Raw genomic sequence first — 16039 nt, 5'->3', positions numbered from 1 at the left:
TTATGTCTGTGAAGCCCGTCATCAACGTCAATTACAAAAAGGTGAAGGGGGAGGCTGATAGCTGGATTGCAACGTTAGTAAAACCCTTGAAAAGAACCACTTCCGGAGTAACACTAACTTAGATTGGTCGCAGGATCCTCGATCTCAGTCAAGCTCAAGCCCGAAAAAATGTTCAGGCTAACTTCGCGTTCATGAATGCGATGTGGGTCCCATATGCTGATGAAGAGGCATATCGAATCATGATCGATTGGAACAATTGGGTACGTTACACTTCAGATGAGGGATACTCTCATCGGATTACATTGGGCTAATGCAGTCGTAAGGTCTTTGCATTTGATGACCGTGAGTTGGCCATGACAAAATCACGTCACCTAAGCTCGCTGACTCTTGACAGAGTTTGATGAAGGCCATCTGAAAAATGATCCTATCAAGGCCGTGGAGGAGCTGCATGCCACCTTCGCGGTGCTAGAAGACAGCCAAACACCAATTCAGCTTCAAGACAACCCAATCCGATATGTCTTTCAGACTGTCTGGGATCGGTTCAAAAAGGTATGCCTTCCATTTTTACTATGGTTGCACTGTAGCATCCATTTCCGTCAACGGCATGTTGCTGACAGTCGCGCTCCTACATGCAGAGATCTACGAAAGGTATTGAATACTTCGCAACATTGTTATGCTTTCCAGAATGTAGGCAAAAAACTCGAGTTTGCTAACACGACAATTGTAGAGCTGCAGGAGCGTTATAAAGCTTCCATCAGATACTACTTCTCCGGTCTGCTCAGTCAAGTTGGAGTTCAAAGCTCCAAGTCCGCCATGACTCTCACTGTAGATGAGTACATGGGTTTTCGAAGGGGAACTATTGGATGTCAGCCATCTTATGTGCTGGTTGAGTGAGTAACTTTCCGGGAAACAAATTGTAAACAGTGGGCTGACGGCATGATCTACAGATTTTGCCACGGCATTAATGTGCCTTCAAAGGTCATAGATCACGAGAGTTTGCAAGAATGCAGGCGTATTTCGGCTGATCTAGTCATTCTGTAGGTTGGCATGGTGTTGTTTTTCGATGTTGGTTGGCTGACTGTCACACAGTGTCAATGACATCCTGTCATATCGCAAGGATTTGGTAAGTCGAGTGCGAGTTTTAATACCGGCCAGCTGTTGACGATGATCCTTGTAGGAACAAGGTGTACAGCATAACTTGATCGCAATGCTGAAATCCCAGGGACACTCTACTCAGGAGGCTATTGACGAGATCGGAGACATGATCGATGAATGCTATCGGAATTGGTATCTGGCTTTATCGAAGATGCCAATCTGCGGAGAGAAGGTCGATCAGGAGGTCATTCGGTACCTCGATGGCTGCCGTGACGTCGCCCTTGGCAATCTTCATTGGAGGTTCGTTTCTCGCTGAGCTGCGAGTATTTTCCGCATCATTGAGTCACTGACCTTCATCACAGTTACGAGAGTGGACGGTACCTCGGCGATGAAGGCGCTTTAGTCAGACAAACACGAGTCTTGCGGTTACCCGAAGCCTAAAATGTATTGTGGTGGATAATTGTTACTCATATGTAGTCAAAGTCTCAGTAAAAAACATTCTTATGTCACTGAGCCACTCACACTGCGGCATCGAGAAATGACTTTCTCAGCTTTTGGCCACGCGAGTGATGAATACCGTCGCGTGATGTGCCATGCGCCTCAACCATCTACTCGGTAAGCCTCGAGCGACCTTGTTCCCACTACGATGACTTTTGAAACCTCCTCTTATGCAAAGCTTTGACTTCCTCATCCAGGCCGGGAATCGGACCCTGCACCGGAATACTCGGCGCAACATCATTGATGGGAAGTGGCATGACCTTGGCACCCGCCTTCAACCCAAATTCCTCGAGCCAACCAGCAAATTGCACACTTGAAGAGACGTAGACAATAGGTCCAAGTCCAACCCAGGCATGGGCCGCAGCGCACATCGGGCAGTGTTCGCCGGAAGTGTATACCGAAGCCTTGGCTCGTTCTCCGGCGCTAAGGTTGAGTTGCGCCCAACGCGCGAGGGTGAATTCCGGATGCAGTGTCCCGTCGCGTTTTCCGTCTCCATTCTCACCGGTGTTTACACGATTGCGGTCTTCGCGAATGATTTTGCCGTCTCCGCTCACGAGCACGGATCCGAAGGGATCGTCGCCCGCTTCGAGGGCTTCTCTTGCAAGCTCGATGCAGCGTTGAAGGATTTCGGGGTCTGGTGAGAGAGACATTGTCAGGCTTGAACTGGCAGGCGAGTGAAGTAAAACAGCAGAGTGATGTTTGTGTTGTTTGAAATGATGAGATGAGTTGCAGGTTGCGTTGACAAGCTAAGCATGACGATGGAAGAGTTTAGATATTGCGGGATAATTCATGACGTAGTGGGGCGCGGGGCAACATTCTCCCACAAAAGGTACAGCGCGGCTCTCATGTGAGAACGCAACGATGTCTACATTAACTTAGGTTAAACAACTTTTAGTTGCCTTTTCACTTTACAATGTTAAGTTGTGTCGGTTCGTTCTGCCCGTGTGTATCATGAAACGTCATGAAGTTGCTGAAGGTTGTTAGAAAGGAAATTTCATAAATATGACTCGGGTTAGAAGCTAGTCATTTCGGACCAAAGTTTAGTGAGATTACAAGGAAAATTCTACCATGAAGTTATAGGCAAAGAAAAAATGAAGGCTACAATACAGAATCGCATCCGGAGCTTGACTAAAAACATCCACCCATGTAGCCCACACGCAAGATAATCGAGAAAGAGAATCCTCAGCACACTGGAACAGCCGTATCTGTGACTATTTCAGGCGCTACCGCTTCCTTAGACTGGCCATCTTGAGTGACTTTCCCGACAACCTTTTCGTACATATGGAGTCCAACGCCGAGGGCAATTTCCATTTCCCTCCACACCGTCTCACCAGCGGACCAGCCGTGATCTTTCGGGACATAGGTGAGGTAATGATTGAATGTAGCCGCAACTTCCTCAGTAACCCGTTTCCCCAAAGAGTTAGTTGGCCTAGCGTGGACCAAAACGTCCAGGATGTACGTGGTGAGCGTCATCAGCCCAGCTTCAGACATGCTGTAGCCCGGCACCAACATCATGAATGTACGTTCGCTAGCCATTCGAATCTTCCGCATCAAGTGCCATGCGTTGCGATGCATGGCTAGCCAGGGAAATCCAAACTCTGCCGCTTCATCTAAGAGCCCAACTCCAAGGGAGGTTATGATATCGTAAGGAGGTAAGCTAGGTTTGGCGGGCTTTGCAGGCTTCTTCCGTTTCTGCGTCGACTTCTTGGAGCTTTTGTCCTGGTTCTCATTCTCGGGTTCCTCTTGAGGGTGATCAAACCACAAACCCTCCGGGCAGTGGTCGAGGATGCGTACGATGTCTTCAGCAGTGAAGTTTCCTGTCGAAGTCTCGCCTTTTTCGTTGCAGTACCTCTCGTAGAACATCATAGAGACAGTCGCCCCTTCAGAAATACGTCTCCGGTTCTTGAGCTCTTTGTATAGCTTCGTCTGCGTTTTTGACCTTTTGAGCTGACTCATGTAAACGCTCTTCAGGCCGGTTTGCATGAGAAAGCTCTTGATGTATCCGGTCGGGTCGCTTGGAGGGTTTCCCACGTAGAACTGGGACTTGCCGGCGAGTTCCATAATGAGCTCTATGTCCCACCATTTAGACTTGAGCAGGCCTTCTTGGTACAAAGCATTGTAGAGATGCATGGTGGACATGACGGATAGTGTGTCGTTTGCAAGGCAGATCCCGACTCGATATGTTGCTGCTCGGAAGGTATACATAACCAGACCAGCCATGACGGGGTCAGTCTTCATCAGTTGCAAGCGTTCCAGAGAGGGATCTGCAATGGGCTTCTTGAGTCGCTGTTTCTCGACGAGAATGGGGTCGCGTGTCATTTTGGACATGCTCATTACCGTGCGTTGGAGAAGCGGGAAGCATCTGAGCGCCTTTGGGTCCATTCTTGTGCTTTGGTGGATGTACCATGCCTGTGTCATGAGCTCTTGCAGTGTCGACAACCCTCGCATAAACTGTACTCGAATAGACGGCAGGTTCTGGCCCATGACTCCATGAATGTCAATCAGTAGTTGAACCGCATAAGCAAAGTAGAAGGGAATCTCCCTCGTCCGCGTTGTTTCTCGGAACCCTCGCAAGACGCCATCGTCCACTGGCCAATCTGGGATGTAGTGAATGATGAAATTCATATTGTAAAGAACATTAGCTACCGCGTTCCGGTCAATGACAAAGTCGCCATGGGTCCTTGCTAATCTGATCTTTGGACTGCCTTTTGTGACCAGTGGTGGGTTGATGGCGCCTTGATCTTTCGGAAGAAGCTGCTGCAGCATGCTGTAAGCGTTGGTGCAGTCTAGGACGCCCGCAACGTACGCGATCTCCTCTTTCGTTGGCTTTTCTGGGAAATTAAGCAGACCCTCCGAGTATTTGCGGATTTTCGTGGTTGTGAATGTGGCATTGTAGAGACAGATGACCCCGAATAGGCCCCCTGGCTGAGATTGAAGTACTGGCGTGACATCTTCGACGATGTTACGGGCAAGGTCGATAGCGGTATTGGTCGCCAATGCAACGGAAACGAGCTCGTGGCGTCCTTCTCGGAACTGTTGCCACATGTACCGAACCCTCTGACGCACTCCGTAAAGGTCTTTCCAAACCAGTTGCCACACGAACTGCGCATCCCAGCTCGACATCTCGCTCTCGGCCTCGAAGTTGGCATCGGCTTCCGACTTTGCTGGTCTCGTTGGTGGAGGTGCATCTGGGGCGCTGATGAATTGCGCGGACGGCTCAGATACAAGGAGTCCTTCGAACTTGTTGGTTGTTGACTGTGGCTTCTCGGCTGCATCGCCAGTTGAGGCTGCCATGCTGGCTGGGGAGGCAGTTTGATGAGCTTTCAAGACATGGCGTACTTGACACAAGACCCTGAGGAAGTAAAAATGGGTGCTGTCGTCTTGAGCGTTGGTCGTGGCACCATGCTCAACCAGTTGAGTGCTGAACTTAGCCCTGAGATCGATCACTCTATCAAGAGCGGCGGTGAGACTATCCGGAGGGGTGATGGCTGGCTTCTGTGATGTTGCGAGGAATTGAGCCAGCGGGAGGAGATCCTTGACTGCGAGGATGTATCGTTTGCGAGGTTTCTTCTGCGATGACTTTGATGCTTCTTTGGCTAACTTGCCCTTACGTTGACCGGCTGGCTTGTCATCTTCCGGCGCCGTGTCAGGTTTGTCGTCTTTCGTGTCTCGAAGGCCTGATATGAGCTCTGCAGGACAACCGTACGCTCGTGCAGTGGTCGCCAGCCAAGTAGTAATAAAGTCCGTGTCCGTCTTGTACGACTGGTAAACGCTAACAAGGGCTTTCGGGAGCATTGTACAGGTTCGGGGTGAGTTGCGGACTCACACAACACATTGACAACTCTTTGTATTGGCTGATACAGAGGAAAGTAGACATTAAAGTCTGTGCAAGAGGAAGTCGCACCTTTTGGACGAAATTCTTGATTGACAACCATCTGAGGCGACCGGCGCGAAAAAGCGGGCGGACGCGGCGCGGAAGCGAAAACCAACGGGAACTCTGCATGTTTGTTGGACCAACAGTGTTACGCCGCATGCAGCCCCCCTGAATTGATAAATGCCCCGGCATACGGCCCCTTGGACAGCGCCTGATGGCCCAATGGGATGTGTGCCTTTCAGCGGATCACGTCCAACAATGCCCCATATGTTGGTGACCGCTTGGTGATTGCGACTGTTCCTTGCTTTCGCATGTGCTCAACATCTCGAGGTGGGTGATGATGGTTATTGAAAGCTGTTGGAAGTTGAAAGCCATCCTTGCATAGATATGCACAATGCTTAAGAGAATACGTATGCGATGTAGATCAAAATCCAGAAGGGGCCAACATCTCAACTCTACTGCAACGTCCAAAGGCGACTTGATCATGCCGAAGGTCGTGGATTCGAAGAGCTTGCTCCAAGTTTACAGCCTTGCTCAACAACCCGAATGATTCAGCAATCGGATGCCGATCGTTGTGGGAGTTGGGCGGTAACATTTAGCTAGGACTGGATGTAGATGCATCGAAACGGCGTAGCAGCATAAGTAATTTATGTAGAGGAATTATTTTCATTATGCAGGTCAACCATCAAGGCAACTCCTACTTTATCTCGAGACAGATGGCTACAGCAGATATCTGTAATCAGGAGACATATCTCCGAGCTCCATCTTTTCGTCTTCCGTCAACGATGACTCCGCCGCGGTGCGATCTCTGTGCCTGTTTGCAGACCAGCAGCCAATTGCATACACCAAACATGCAAGGCCGCTGAGGATAACGAAAGCGATACTGATGCTGTAGCCAGGGATGTACTTTGGCGCATCCTTCTTGAGGAAAGCGAACACAGCAATGATACCGCCGATGTTGCCGAAACCAACCTGCCAAGCACTACCGATAGAACGTCGGTGGTGGCCACCCAGGTTCATGTTGAACCAACAAACAATACTAGGAAGCTAAAGTTAGCACACAGGTCACATTTCATCTACAGAGCATGCAGAACGCGTTGGTTGGACTTACATTGGCATGGCAGTGTAGGCGCCCATTGCGACGAGGAACAGCGCTGCATACTGGACAGACGTATTGTTGTGAACGGAAATCAGAATGGCGAACCCGGCGATTGCCACACAAATGGCAAAGATTGCGAATCCGAACCGGTGTCGCGTCTTGTCTGAGATAAAGGCGATGATCATCGAGAAGCCAAAGGCCACAACCCAGGGTGGCACACTGTGAAGCTGTGTCTGGATGCTGTCATATCCGTAGGTCTGGATGATACCCGGTGCGAAGTAGGCATACCCGTACGCCGGGACGATGAGACCAAAGTACATGAAACCTCCGACAATGACCTTGTAGTCCTTGAAGATGCGTCCGACGTCGCGGAAGGTGATCTTGCGCTCAACGGCAGAGCGGCCCTGGTCCGCGCGCAAGCGAGCCGAGACAAAGGCCTTCTCATCTTCGCTGAGCCACTTCACATCTTCTGGGAAGTCGGGCAGCCAGAAGAAGAAGAAGACACTAACGACGACAGTGAGGAGGCCTTCGAGGATAAAGATCCAGCGCCAGCCGGCATAGCCGCGGACACCGCTCATCTTTCCGATCGCTGCAGCAAGAAGACCGCCGAATGCGCCGGCGAGGGTGGTGCTGTTGAAGAAGAAGGAGTAGCGACGCTGAGCTTCGTGGCGACGATACCACATGCCGATAAGGTAGAACGCTGAAAGAAGAGATATCGGTTAGCTCTATGGACGGAAGGGATCGGTCAAAGGGCGGCTGGTGATCGCATACCTCCCGGAAACATGCCCGTCTCAAAGACTCCGAGGAAGAAGCGCGTCGTGCAGAGGCCAGCATAGTTTTGCACGAAGCCCTGGAGCATGGTGACGAGGCCGAAGCCAAACATGTTGATGCTGAGCCAGACATGGGGCTTGAACTTCTTGAGGAGGATGTTGGAAGGGATCTCGAGGAGGATGTAGGGCACGAAGAATACGACGAGCGCGTTGTTGTACAGTGTGCCGTCCAGCTCGAGCTCTTTTGACAGTCCGAAGACATTGGCGTTGGCGATATTTACGCGATCTAGTGAGTTGCGTTTCTGGTCAGCATGCAGGCAATTGTGTAGGCTTCATGCGATGACTGCCGTCGAGTCGCGGCAGCTTGAGAGCAGGGGAAAGCTTACCGAGGAAGGCTAGAAGGTACATGACACACAGGAATGGGATGACGCGGAAGTCGATCTTGGTGATGAGCTTCGACTCTGTCGTGTGAGGAGGGCATTCTATGGGGGCATCGTCGCCATAGACTGGTTGATCCAGGTCTGTCGCATGGTCAAGGGAGCGCGACGGCGACTCTGCGGCCTTGTTCTCCTTGTCGAACTGCATCTTGGGGGTCGATTGAGCTCAATGGGCTCTGCAGTGTTGGTAAGATTAGCGAAACTAGAACTCTCCAACCAGCAACGGCCTCGCGGACACAAAACCCGGCAAGGGAGCAGAAGAAACAGAACCTCTAAGAGTGCAGCGAAGGAGAGATCCGACAAATCCGAAGATCTCTCAGGGTGGCCGTCAGCTTATATTTCGTCACCCATTCGTTTTCCTCCACGACGGTTTCTGTCTAGCAAGGTCACTCACTCAGTTACTTTTTTTCTCTCTTGCGCCCGACCTCGGCGCGACGACTCACACCCAGGACAGGGTCGGTGATCCTCCCGACTCCACAGACTGTCCTCGAAAAGGACGGCACCAGCGCGAGTCTAGGCCCGGGTTGGAGTAGCGGCAGCGGTAGCATCGAGCAGGGATGGGGGTTTGCAATGGGTATTGATCATCCCTTGCTGCTTTGCTGGGGCTGCTTGGCTTCCTTGCTTGTCGCCCCAACCTCCCACCCGAACCCCGCGTTTCCTCTTGGTGCGAAGCAAGCGAGCGGCTTCGCAATAGTATGCACGTTTGTGCAGCCCTCTGAGGGCTAGAGCCACGCGAAACGGGGTCATGTGGGAAGCTGAATAATACCAACTGACGGCCGTCAACGAAAGACGGCGTCTCGTATCCGAAGCGAACCTCTCATATGCCTGGGAGAGTCGGCATCCGTAAGCAAGCCCTTATTCTCCGGAAGGCTCTCGCGGGAGTTACCCGAGACTGAATTTGAGCTCACTCTGGGATCATCAAATCTTAAAATTTTGCCCCGTAAGTTCTCAATCGTAGCTACACAACTCCACCCCGGCCCCGGGTCGGACTTGGCTCTGATCCACTCCGTCCACCGATGCAGGAAGTGTGAGTAATACTGTCTGCTGCGTAGTCACACTTTGCCTTACTGGTTGAATCTCTGAAGCGAACATGTTGCCAGTTGGACTGAGTATCAGAGCGCGACTGGAACGAGTGGCCAGGATGTTCTCGGTCCGATGGATGCTGCAGGTGGATGTAGGGTCATGCCGATGAGACATAGACAACCGGACTTAGGAAACGAAGGCGGACGCCGCCGGATACCCGGAGCTTTCCCCCAAACACCTGCATTTGGCTGAGAGCAACTTTGCGTCGAAAACGACAGTTCGCAAAGTGGCGTTCTGGATCGCTTGTGCACATTTTGACAGAAGTTCCTGACAAGACGCGCCTCGACGCTTGGCTCTACCACTATTCAATTACCCCGCAAACCTCAAGCCACGCGCCAGGAATGCAGCCTTCCCGTAGCTTCCCTGAAGTGTGGGGGTTTGAGGTATTCTCTCGGTTCCGGGACCTCGGTTTGCGTTTGAGGAAACTTCGCGGGTATGAGATGATCGGTTCGTCTCGGCTCCTAGAACGCGGATCATATCGCGTCTGGTGGGAGCTATGTCGGCGCAATTCCGCGCTCGGCTCACCGAGGAGATCGAATTCGAGCAACATGCTTTGTGTACTTAGACTCTTCGACCTCAATAAAGCCACCAATCACGAATAGATTGCGTTGAAAATGCACTCCCCTTGAACACGAAGCTTGCCTTGCCATCATAATGATCACAACGTGGCTAACTTGATTGACAAGAACTTCTATCCAACATGTCGTGGGTTCCAGACTAGTATGAGTTGAGTTGAAAAGTCTTCAAGCGGCCAGCGGCGCCGTTCTATTGCAGTATTCCACTTTCTCCAGTGACTAAGGGCAGCAATGGGATGGCATCGGCATATTTAATCTTCTTATTTTTAATGTGATTTACAAATGATCCGTTACTCCAGGTAACGCCAGTACTCCAATTGTTTCCCTTCCTTTTCCCTCATTTCGTCTCGCCTAGACACGGCACAGAAGATATGGATGAACACAAGCTCAACGTCTCACGCCCCCAAAGCCCACTTCAGATTGCGCCACCAAGAAGTTGGAGACAACAGAGACAGAATGTAGGCCAGTCTGTTAAAAGCGCCAACCGCTAAACCAACGGCCACCGACTTCGACGAGAACGGGGGCTTCTCGTGCTCCTTGCGCCTCTTCTCGTAAGCCACCTCCATGGCTTCCTTCGCCGGAATGCCCCATTTCTGCATCCATGGGTCGCTCATTAGCTCTTCTGCTGTCACCCTGTCTTCGGGTTCCCAGCGGAAGATCCGCATCAACATCGCTGCCAGGTCCTGTAGCTCCTCCTCAGGCACAAAATTCTTCTCTTCGGGGCACCTTTCCATGGCTCGGTGGTCGGGGATCCGCTTCAGCACTCGTCCTTTGATTGTATCCGGCTCCGCAGGTGGCGGAGCCGGCTTGCCCTTCCTGACGTAGTTGCAATTATCGTCAATGTGCTTGTCGCGATTTTCCCAGGCGTCCCACCACGATGCCGGGGGTTTGCCCATACAATGGACCATTGTGGCAAAGACACCATCGTAACCAGGAAAGTATGTCCCGAAGATGTCCATCCTGCCGTAAAGCTCGAAGATGAAGCATCCCAGTGCCCAGACATCAGCAGGATAGCTGATGGGCAATTGCAGCTTCTTGGCGATCATCGATTCGGGGGCCCGATACGCCTCGGGCGTGTTGAGTTCGTACCGCGTTACTAGCTCCGGTTGCCATGATTCTCCGAAATCCTTGATCTGTGCCCGCGCTTCCGACAGCTCTAGGTCATCACAGTCCCGCGTGAGAAGCATCTTCCACAGCATGTATGGGGGCGCGTTCTTTGGCAAAGGATGCCTTTCGTGAAAGTCGGTAGACTCCACACAAAGGTCAATCGGTAAGACAGTGGGTTTCCCGTACTTCGTAAAGATTTCTTCCACAGTCAGGGAAGCAAGCTCGCCGGCCGCCATAGCCAGCATTACATTCCCTCCGTGGAGATCTACAGCAAAATAATAATGGTTATCCTTCAATGGCATCGACTTCTCTGTTCAGACCTGACAACTTACCACCATGAACAACATGCTTCGAATGAATGTAGGCAACTCCAAGCACCAGCTGTGCAGCCAAAGCTCGGGCGATGTTAGTAGGGAATACAAATCCTCTGAACTTGCTTTCCGATATCGTGGCACGTGTCGGCTCACTGACAAGACATTCGTGGGTACCATTAGGTCCATGGTGAAGAAAAACATCGTCGTAGCAACCTATAACACGATGGCCAGGATGGACTGAGTCGTCGTGAAGCAGTCTTGAGATACCTATCTCATTCCCAGCTGGTAAGTCTTCCCTTTTTGGGACACAGATCTTCACAGCAACCTTCTTCCCTGTCTTGGCGTTGTGTGCAAGCCATACTGTTGAGAAGGAGCCGTTTCCAAGTTTGGCTATAATAGTGTACTTTCCATCTCCAAGTTGGTCGCCAAGTTGGACAGGATGAAGCATGCCCTTTTCGTAGGCCATGTACGGTTCCTCAGGCTCATCATTGTCCCAGTGTTGGTATGAGAGATTGTCTCGTTCGTCTTCGGTCAACGTCTGACTCTGTTGCTCGGCTACAGTGGCTTCAAGGTACTTGACGATTGCAGGAACAGACTCCCGATTCAGGTGCAGGATGTCCCGTAGGGAATTCATGTTGTAAGAGGACTGTTTTCAACTTCAGAAGATTCCTTTTCGGCGGTGGATGTTTCTCAGTAGTAGGGTGTGCAGAGACGGAGGATGAAAACCCACAAGCCAACAGCAAAGTGGGTGGGTGCTTGAGGGTTATAACCCAATTTCAAGTAGACTTAAAAATGACACCAGACTGGTTGTGATAGAGAGTGGACAGGCTTGGAGCAGGGATGCATGTTTCGTCAGTGTGAAAATGGGCAATGTGGGCACAAAGACGGCATTGTTCGTTACCGGAAATGGTCTTTGGTCACCCACCCTGCATGACTCCATTTTCTTAGAACAATCAACGAGCATCGAGAGTGTGAATATGCAAAGACATGATCGAGGAGCAGTGTTTCGCGCGTACAAACGTTGTGGCAAAGCCGTCCAACCAATAAGATGGAATAGCATAGCTTTCAGGTTGATCAAAGACATCAAGCTTGAAATTCATGAGTTCCAAAGAGACAAAGAAGGAGTTTCCACCCTTTGTCGTCAGCTTAGCAATGACTATATTCCGGTGCATTTCTGACAGAATAGGCTATGTACTCTATTTTAAGGCAGCCAAGACAATCCGAAAACACTGTAGCAACTGTTGAAATCGCTCCTAGGGTACATGTGACGATAGCATATGCTATTGAAAAGTCTACCGCTATGTCATACCGTGTTAACATTACAATGTATGAAAAAAACTCATTACCAGCAGACCAGTCATCTTTGTTGCCAGAAATCTACGTTTGGTAATCTTGCTACAGTGAGCTCGAGGTTTCCAATTTAGCCCAAGCGGCTTTGATAGCTTTGCAGAACGAAAACATCAAAGAATGTTCTCCAGCCTTTGCTGATTGTCAAGTATGTTTGATTATAAGTCAAGCATGTTACTCGTTTTTCTGAGCTTTGGTTACTACAGAGCATGAACCAGATACATGTACTACATCAGTCACTCCACCAGTAACGGCAAGTTCGATAAAGACGCTTCAAACGCCACATTGGCAACGCTGCAAGGAATTCAGTACAATGACAAGTACTTCGGCTCTCGCGGGATACGTTGAGGTTATCGGGAAAATCACCAAACCGGAGCCTGACGCAGATCAGCCCCCTAATGAATTACTCAAAGCTCACTGGAAGACAGCAATTTTGAACCGGAGACGAGTCAATAGTCTTCTCATCAGGTAGGGGCAGGACCACGCATTTCAACATTTTGTCCGAGAATTAAGATATCTTTGCTAAACAAAGGTCTTTAAAATCTAGGTCTTATTTACACAACACAACAACAACCGGTGTTACGCCGAGCGGTGAGGCCATAATTGAAGAGGACGAGTGGCATGTGACAACATCTTTCAAGGTAAGCGACACAAAATTCCGCACAGCCCATGGATACACCAGCAGCGAACACGATTTCAACCCCACGTCCTCAACTTTAAATCACCGAAGGCCACAGCAAGTTAGTTTCACTGGTCGCAACGGCAAACAACCTTGGCCAGCCGAGCCCCTCAATCCCAAAAAGCACACAAGAGAATGGTATAAGGAAGTGGAGTTGAACAAACTAATACAAGATGATCAAGATGGATTTGAACCGACTCCAATATCTCCGGGTGGCTTCGCTGAGATTCTCAAAGCCGTCGCTGCTCGGGCGACACAGCAGGTCCATGAGGCACGACTCCCGAGGAACACATCTACCAAAAGTCGAATGAGATAGCGTTGAAGTCCCGAATCACTAGTTTGGTAAGAAATCGTCGAAACTGGCGTGGGTTTACTAGTCTATAAGCAGAAGATGAAGAGCATCTGAACATTGTAGGTTTCGATTAATCTTGTTTCATTTTGCCGTCAGCCTTTTACCCAACTCCAATGAATGCTTTAGACTCCCAAGTATTGACTCACATTCATACCTTCAAGTACACAGCACAAAAATCCCTGTGTCCGCGTGAAACTTCGTCTGCTGGGGCCAAGGCCTACCAGACTGTGGAGAAGAGGACCTCAAATTAAGCCCTTTGAATCATGAATTGGATTCATTTGCTTCTACAAATCTCGAGACATTCGATAATGTCCTTCATTCTTAAATTTGTCAGATCTATCATATCTGATGTGGACATGCCTAAACCTTCGAGCATGTGCTGGGAGGTGTGTCTAAATCAGCCCCATCCAGCCTGACGGTTTAGCTTTTGATGCAGCCTTTGCCAGAATAACCATCATAATCTTGTCTCGGGCAACTGGGGCCAGCGTCGATTCTAAACCTTGTCTTGTGGGAGGCTTTGAAGTTTTCGTTTTGAACTTGAATGAAAATACTGCCTCTCCCTCTACTGACTGAGACTGTCTCTGCATGTTAATGCAACTTGGATGAAGTATTTGTGCATCAACAGTAATCTCAATCTCTGGCAAATCTTCGATTGGCCCGCTCACTGTCACGAGTCCTTCGACAAGTATATAGACCAATAGCGAGTCGGTGTCACCAGGTACTGGCACCTCTGTGAACGTACTTATGCTCAACTTTGGCCTCGGCCATTCGGTTTTCTCATTGCCTGAAAGTTGAATGAGGTCCGATTTAAGATATGGCGTATGTAGTGGAGGAATGCGGTGTTTTGTTTTGATTTCGAAAGCGTTCGCCCATCTTAGAAGTTGGACATCATCATAAGCTCTGCCAGCGAACGTGAGGTTCATGGGCACATGCTTGTCTCCCAAGATGCCCATTGGAACTGAGACTGTAGGAATGCCGAGATGTCGAATGGCTCTATTCCCGTTGCTGTAGTGGACGCCGTTTTGCCAAGCCAGCGATGCCCCCTCAAAATCAGAGTCTGCGTTGGCAGGTCCAACATCGCCGGCAGCGGGAAATACAACGCAATCGCAGCCGATTTCCGTGAGCCAGTCCTCAAGCAGAACTTTTCGCATGCCCTCTAGAGCTTGTAGAGCTTGATCCAGACCTTCTATATCAAGAATAGTCCCTTTGCTGGCATATTCGGCCAGCTGGTGGTACTGAATTGCGTTGGGCTTCTCGAAGTGTTGTAGTTCCGGCTCCGTCCTCATACAGTCTGGATAAATCCTCGAAGTTTCCACTGCAGAGATATCAGGGAGCTTCGAATCATTGAAGTCTCGAAGGAAGTTGTTCCAAGCATGTGCTACTAATGCTCCTCTCTCAGTAGCATGCCAGTCCGCCGGCCTTCGGGGACAGTTTTCCGGCAGAAGGTTGTCATTTTCGTAAGCTGTCAAAGGCGGAAAGTCGGGAACCATGACGATCTTGGCGCCAAGCGACTCAAGATCCTTTTGTGCTTGCTTCCATAATTCAACAACTGCTGGACTGGTTTGAATAGGCTTTGCTCCTTTAGGTACAGGTCCACCAAGGAAGATCTCCGGCACAGCGATAACCGACCCAGACAATGAGTCTGAGGAGCCAAGGTCTTTAAAGCTCTCAGGCCGGTCCTTCCAAGGTTGCGGTAATTGGACGCTTTTCTGCTCTCGCCAGAGATCGCCTTTGGCAACTGGATCTGGTGCAGTAATGACATCCAGGAGAGTCAAAATGTCCTTCATACTTCTTGTATGAGGCACTGGTACGTCGCATGTTGGGTACAAAGGCCAACTACCGCGATTTGATAGAAAGGTCCTCGAGGGAGTGTAAGCGATAAGCGCATTGTTGGAAGCAGGTGATCTGCCGGATGAGACGGTCTCGCCCCCAAGGCCAAAAGCCGCGAACGATGCTGCTGTGGAAACAGCTGATCCGTTGGACGAACCTGAAGCAAATGCCGCAGCCAGATAGTCTGGATTGTAAGGATTCTCGGCCCTTCCCCAGATGCCCCTCTGCATACCGCCGCAGGCCATGGCAGGCATGTTTGTCCGTCCAATGAGCACTCCGCCAGCATCTTGAATGAGTTTTACGAGAAAAGCGTCTTCGTTTGAAACCAGATGTTCGAAAGCAGGAGATCCTGCAGCGGCCACCATGCCCTTGACTTTGTAGCTGTCTTTAACCGTATAAGGTATTCCCTCGAGGGGCCCGACTTTCTCGCCAGATGCCCTTCGGTCATCGGACTTGGCAGCTTGTTCGAAAAGGTCATTGTTAAGGATCGGAATCGAATTCAGGGCAAGGCCTCGACAGTCATAAGTGCTGATGCGGCGAAGCAAGCGCGCTACAAGCTCGACGCTAGTAATTGAACCGCTCTTCAAAGCATTCTGTAAATCTTCGATGGAGGCTTCGACGATATTGAGCACAGCCATGATTGCTGGTAGGATGACAATGAAGATGACGAGAATGGTGTAGAAAACAAAGACCTGTCCAAAGAGCATAAAATAGATGCACCTCACGTTGTACCGAGCTCAAAGTCCGCGATAGACTTACATTCCCCTATCTGGTCGGCCAGCTGTCTCCAGTTTTGATATACGGGTGCCGATAGGCCAGCCGGATGAACCCAGGGTTTGCGACCTTGTCCCAAGTCGTTGCGGCGGCTTACAAGTGGATGTTCCCAGCCAGCCAATATTCCCCCACTTGCGAAATCCCGCACGTTAGCCAAAATCCGTTGGGGGATTAGTCAATCGGATCTTCGCCGATGGGTAGGATG

General features: G+C 50.3%; 4 protein-coding genes across 4 annotated transcripts; 1 reads left to right on the top strand and 3 right to left on the bottom strand.

Annotated features, from left to right (window-relative positions):
- Positions 1–1207: 1207 nt before the first annotated feature.
- On the top strand, positions 1208–1536 carry N0V96_010987 (uncharacterized protein; the record flags this gene model as incomplete). Its single annotated transcript, XM_065759122.1, has 2 exons — positions 1208–1395; positions 1458–1536. The coding sequence occupies 2 exons, from the start codon at positions 1208–1210 to the stop codon at positions 1534–1536; spliced, it is 267 nt and encodes an 88-aa protein (XP_065612220.1).
- A 1239-nt stretch (positions 1537–2775) lies between these two features.
- N0V96_010986 (uncharacterized protein) lies at positions 2776–5388 on the bottom strand (the record flags this gene model as incomplete). The annotated part of the gene is made up of 1 exon (XM_053195719.2): positions 2776–5388. One exon carries the CDS (start codon positions 5386–5388, stop codon positions 2776–2778), a length of 2613 nt encoding a protein of 870 aa, XP_053046754.1.
- Positions 5389–6187: 799 nt separating this feature from the next.
- TNA1 (High-affinity nicotinic acid transporter) lies at positions 6188–7921 on the bottom strand (the record flags this gene model as incomplete). Its single annotated transcript, XM_053195720.1, has 4 exons — positions 6188–6506; positions 6579–7266; positions 7338–7622; positions 7723–7921. 4 exons carry the CDS (start codon positions 7919–7921, stop codon positions 6188–6190), a joined length of 1491 nt encoding a protein of 496 aa, XP_053046755.1.
- Positions 7922–9826: 1905 nt separating this feature from the next.
- On the bottom strand, positions 9827–11486 carry N0V96_010984 (uncharacterized protein; the record flags this gene model as incomplete). Its single annotated transcript, XM_065759121.1, has 3 exons — positions 9827–10803; positions 10871–10919; positions 11214–11486. 3 exons carry the CDS (start codon positions 11484–11486, stop codon positions 9827–9829), a joined length of 1299 nt encoding a protein of 432 aa, XP_065612219.1.
- Between the last annotated feature and the right edge of the window lie 4553 nt (positions 11487–16039).

This window comes from Colletotrichum fioriniae, assembly GCF_027942845.1.
Source record: "Colletotrichum fioriniae strain IMI 355084 chromosome Unknown scaffold_16, whole genome shotgun sequence".
NCBI lineage: Eukaryota > Fungi > Ascomycota > Sordariomycetes > Glomerellales > Glomerellaceae > Colletotrichum > Colletotrichum fioriniae.
The sequence above is the reverse complement of the archived record's forward strand: the minus strand, read 5'-3'. Positions and strand labels throughout refer to the sequence as shown.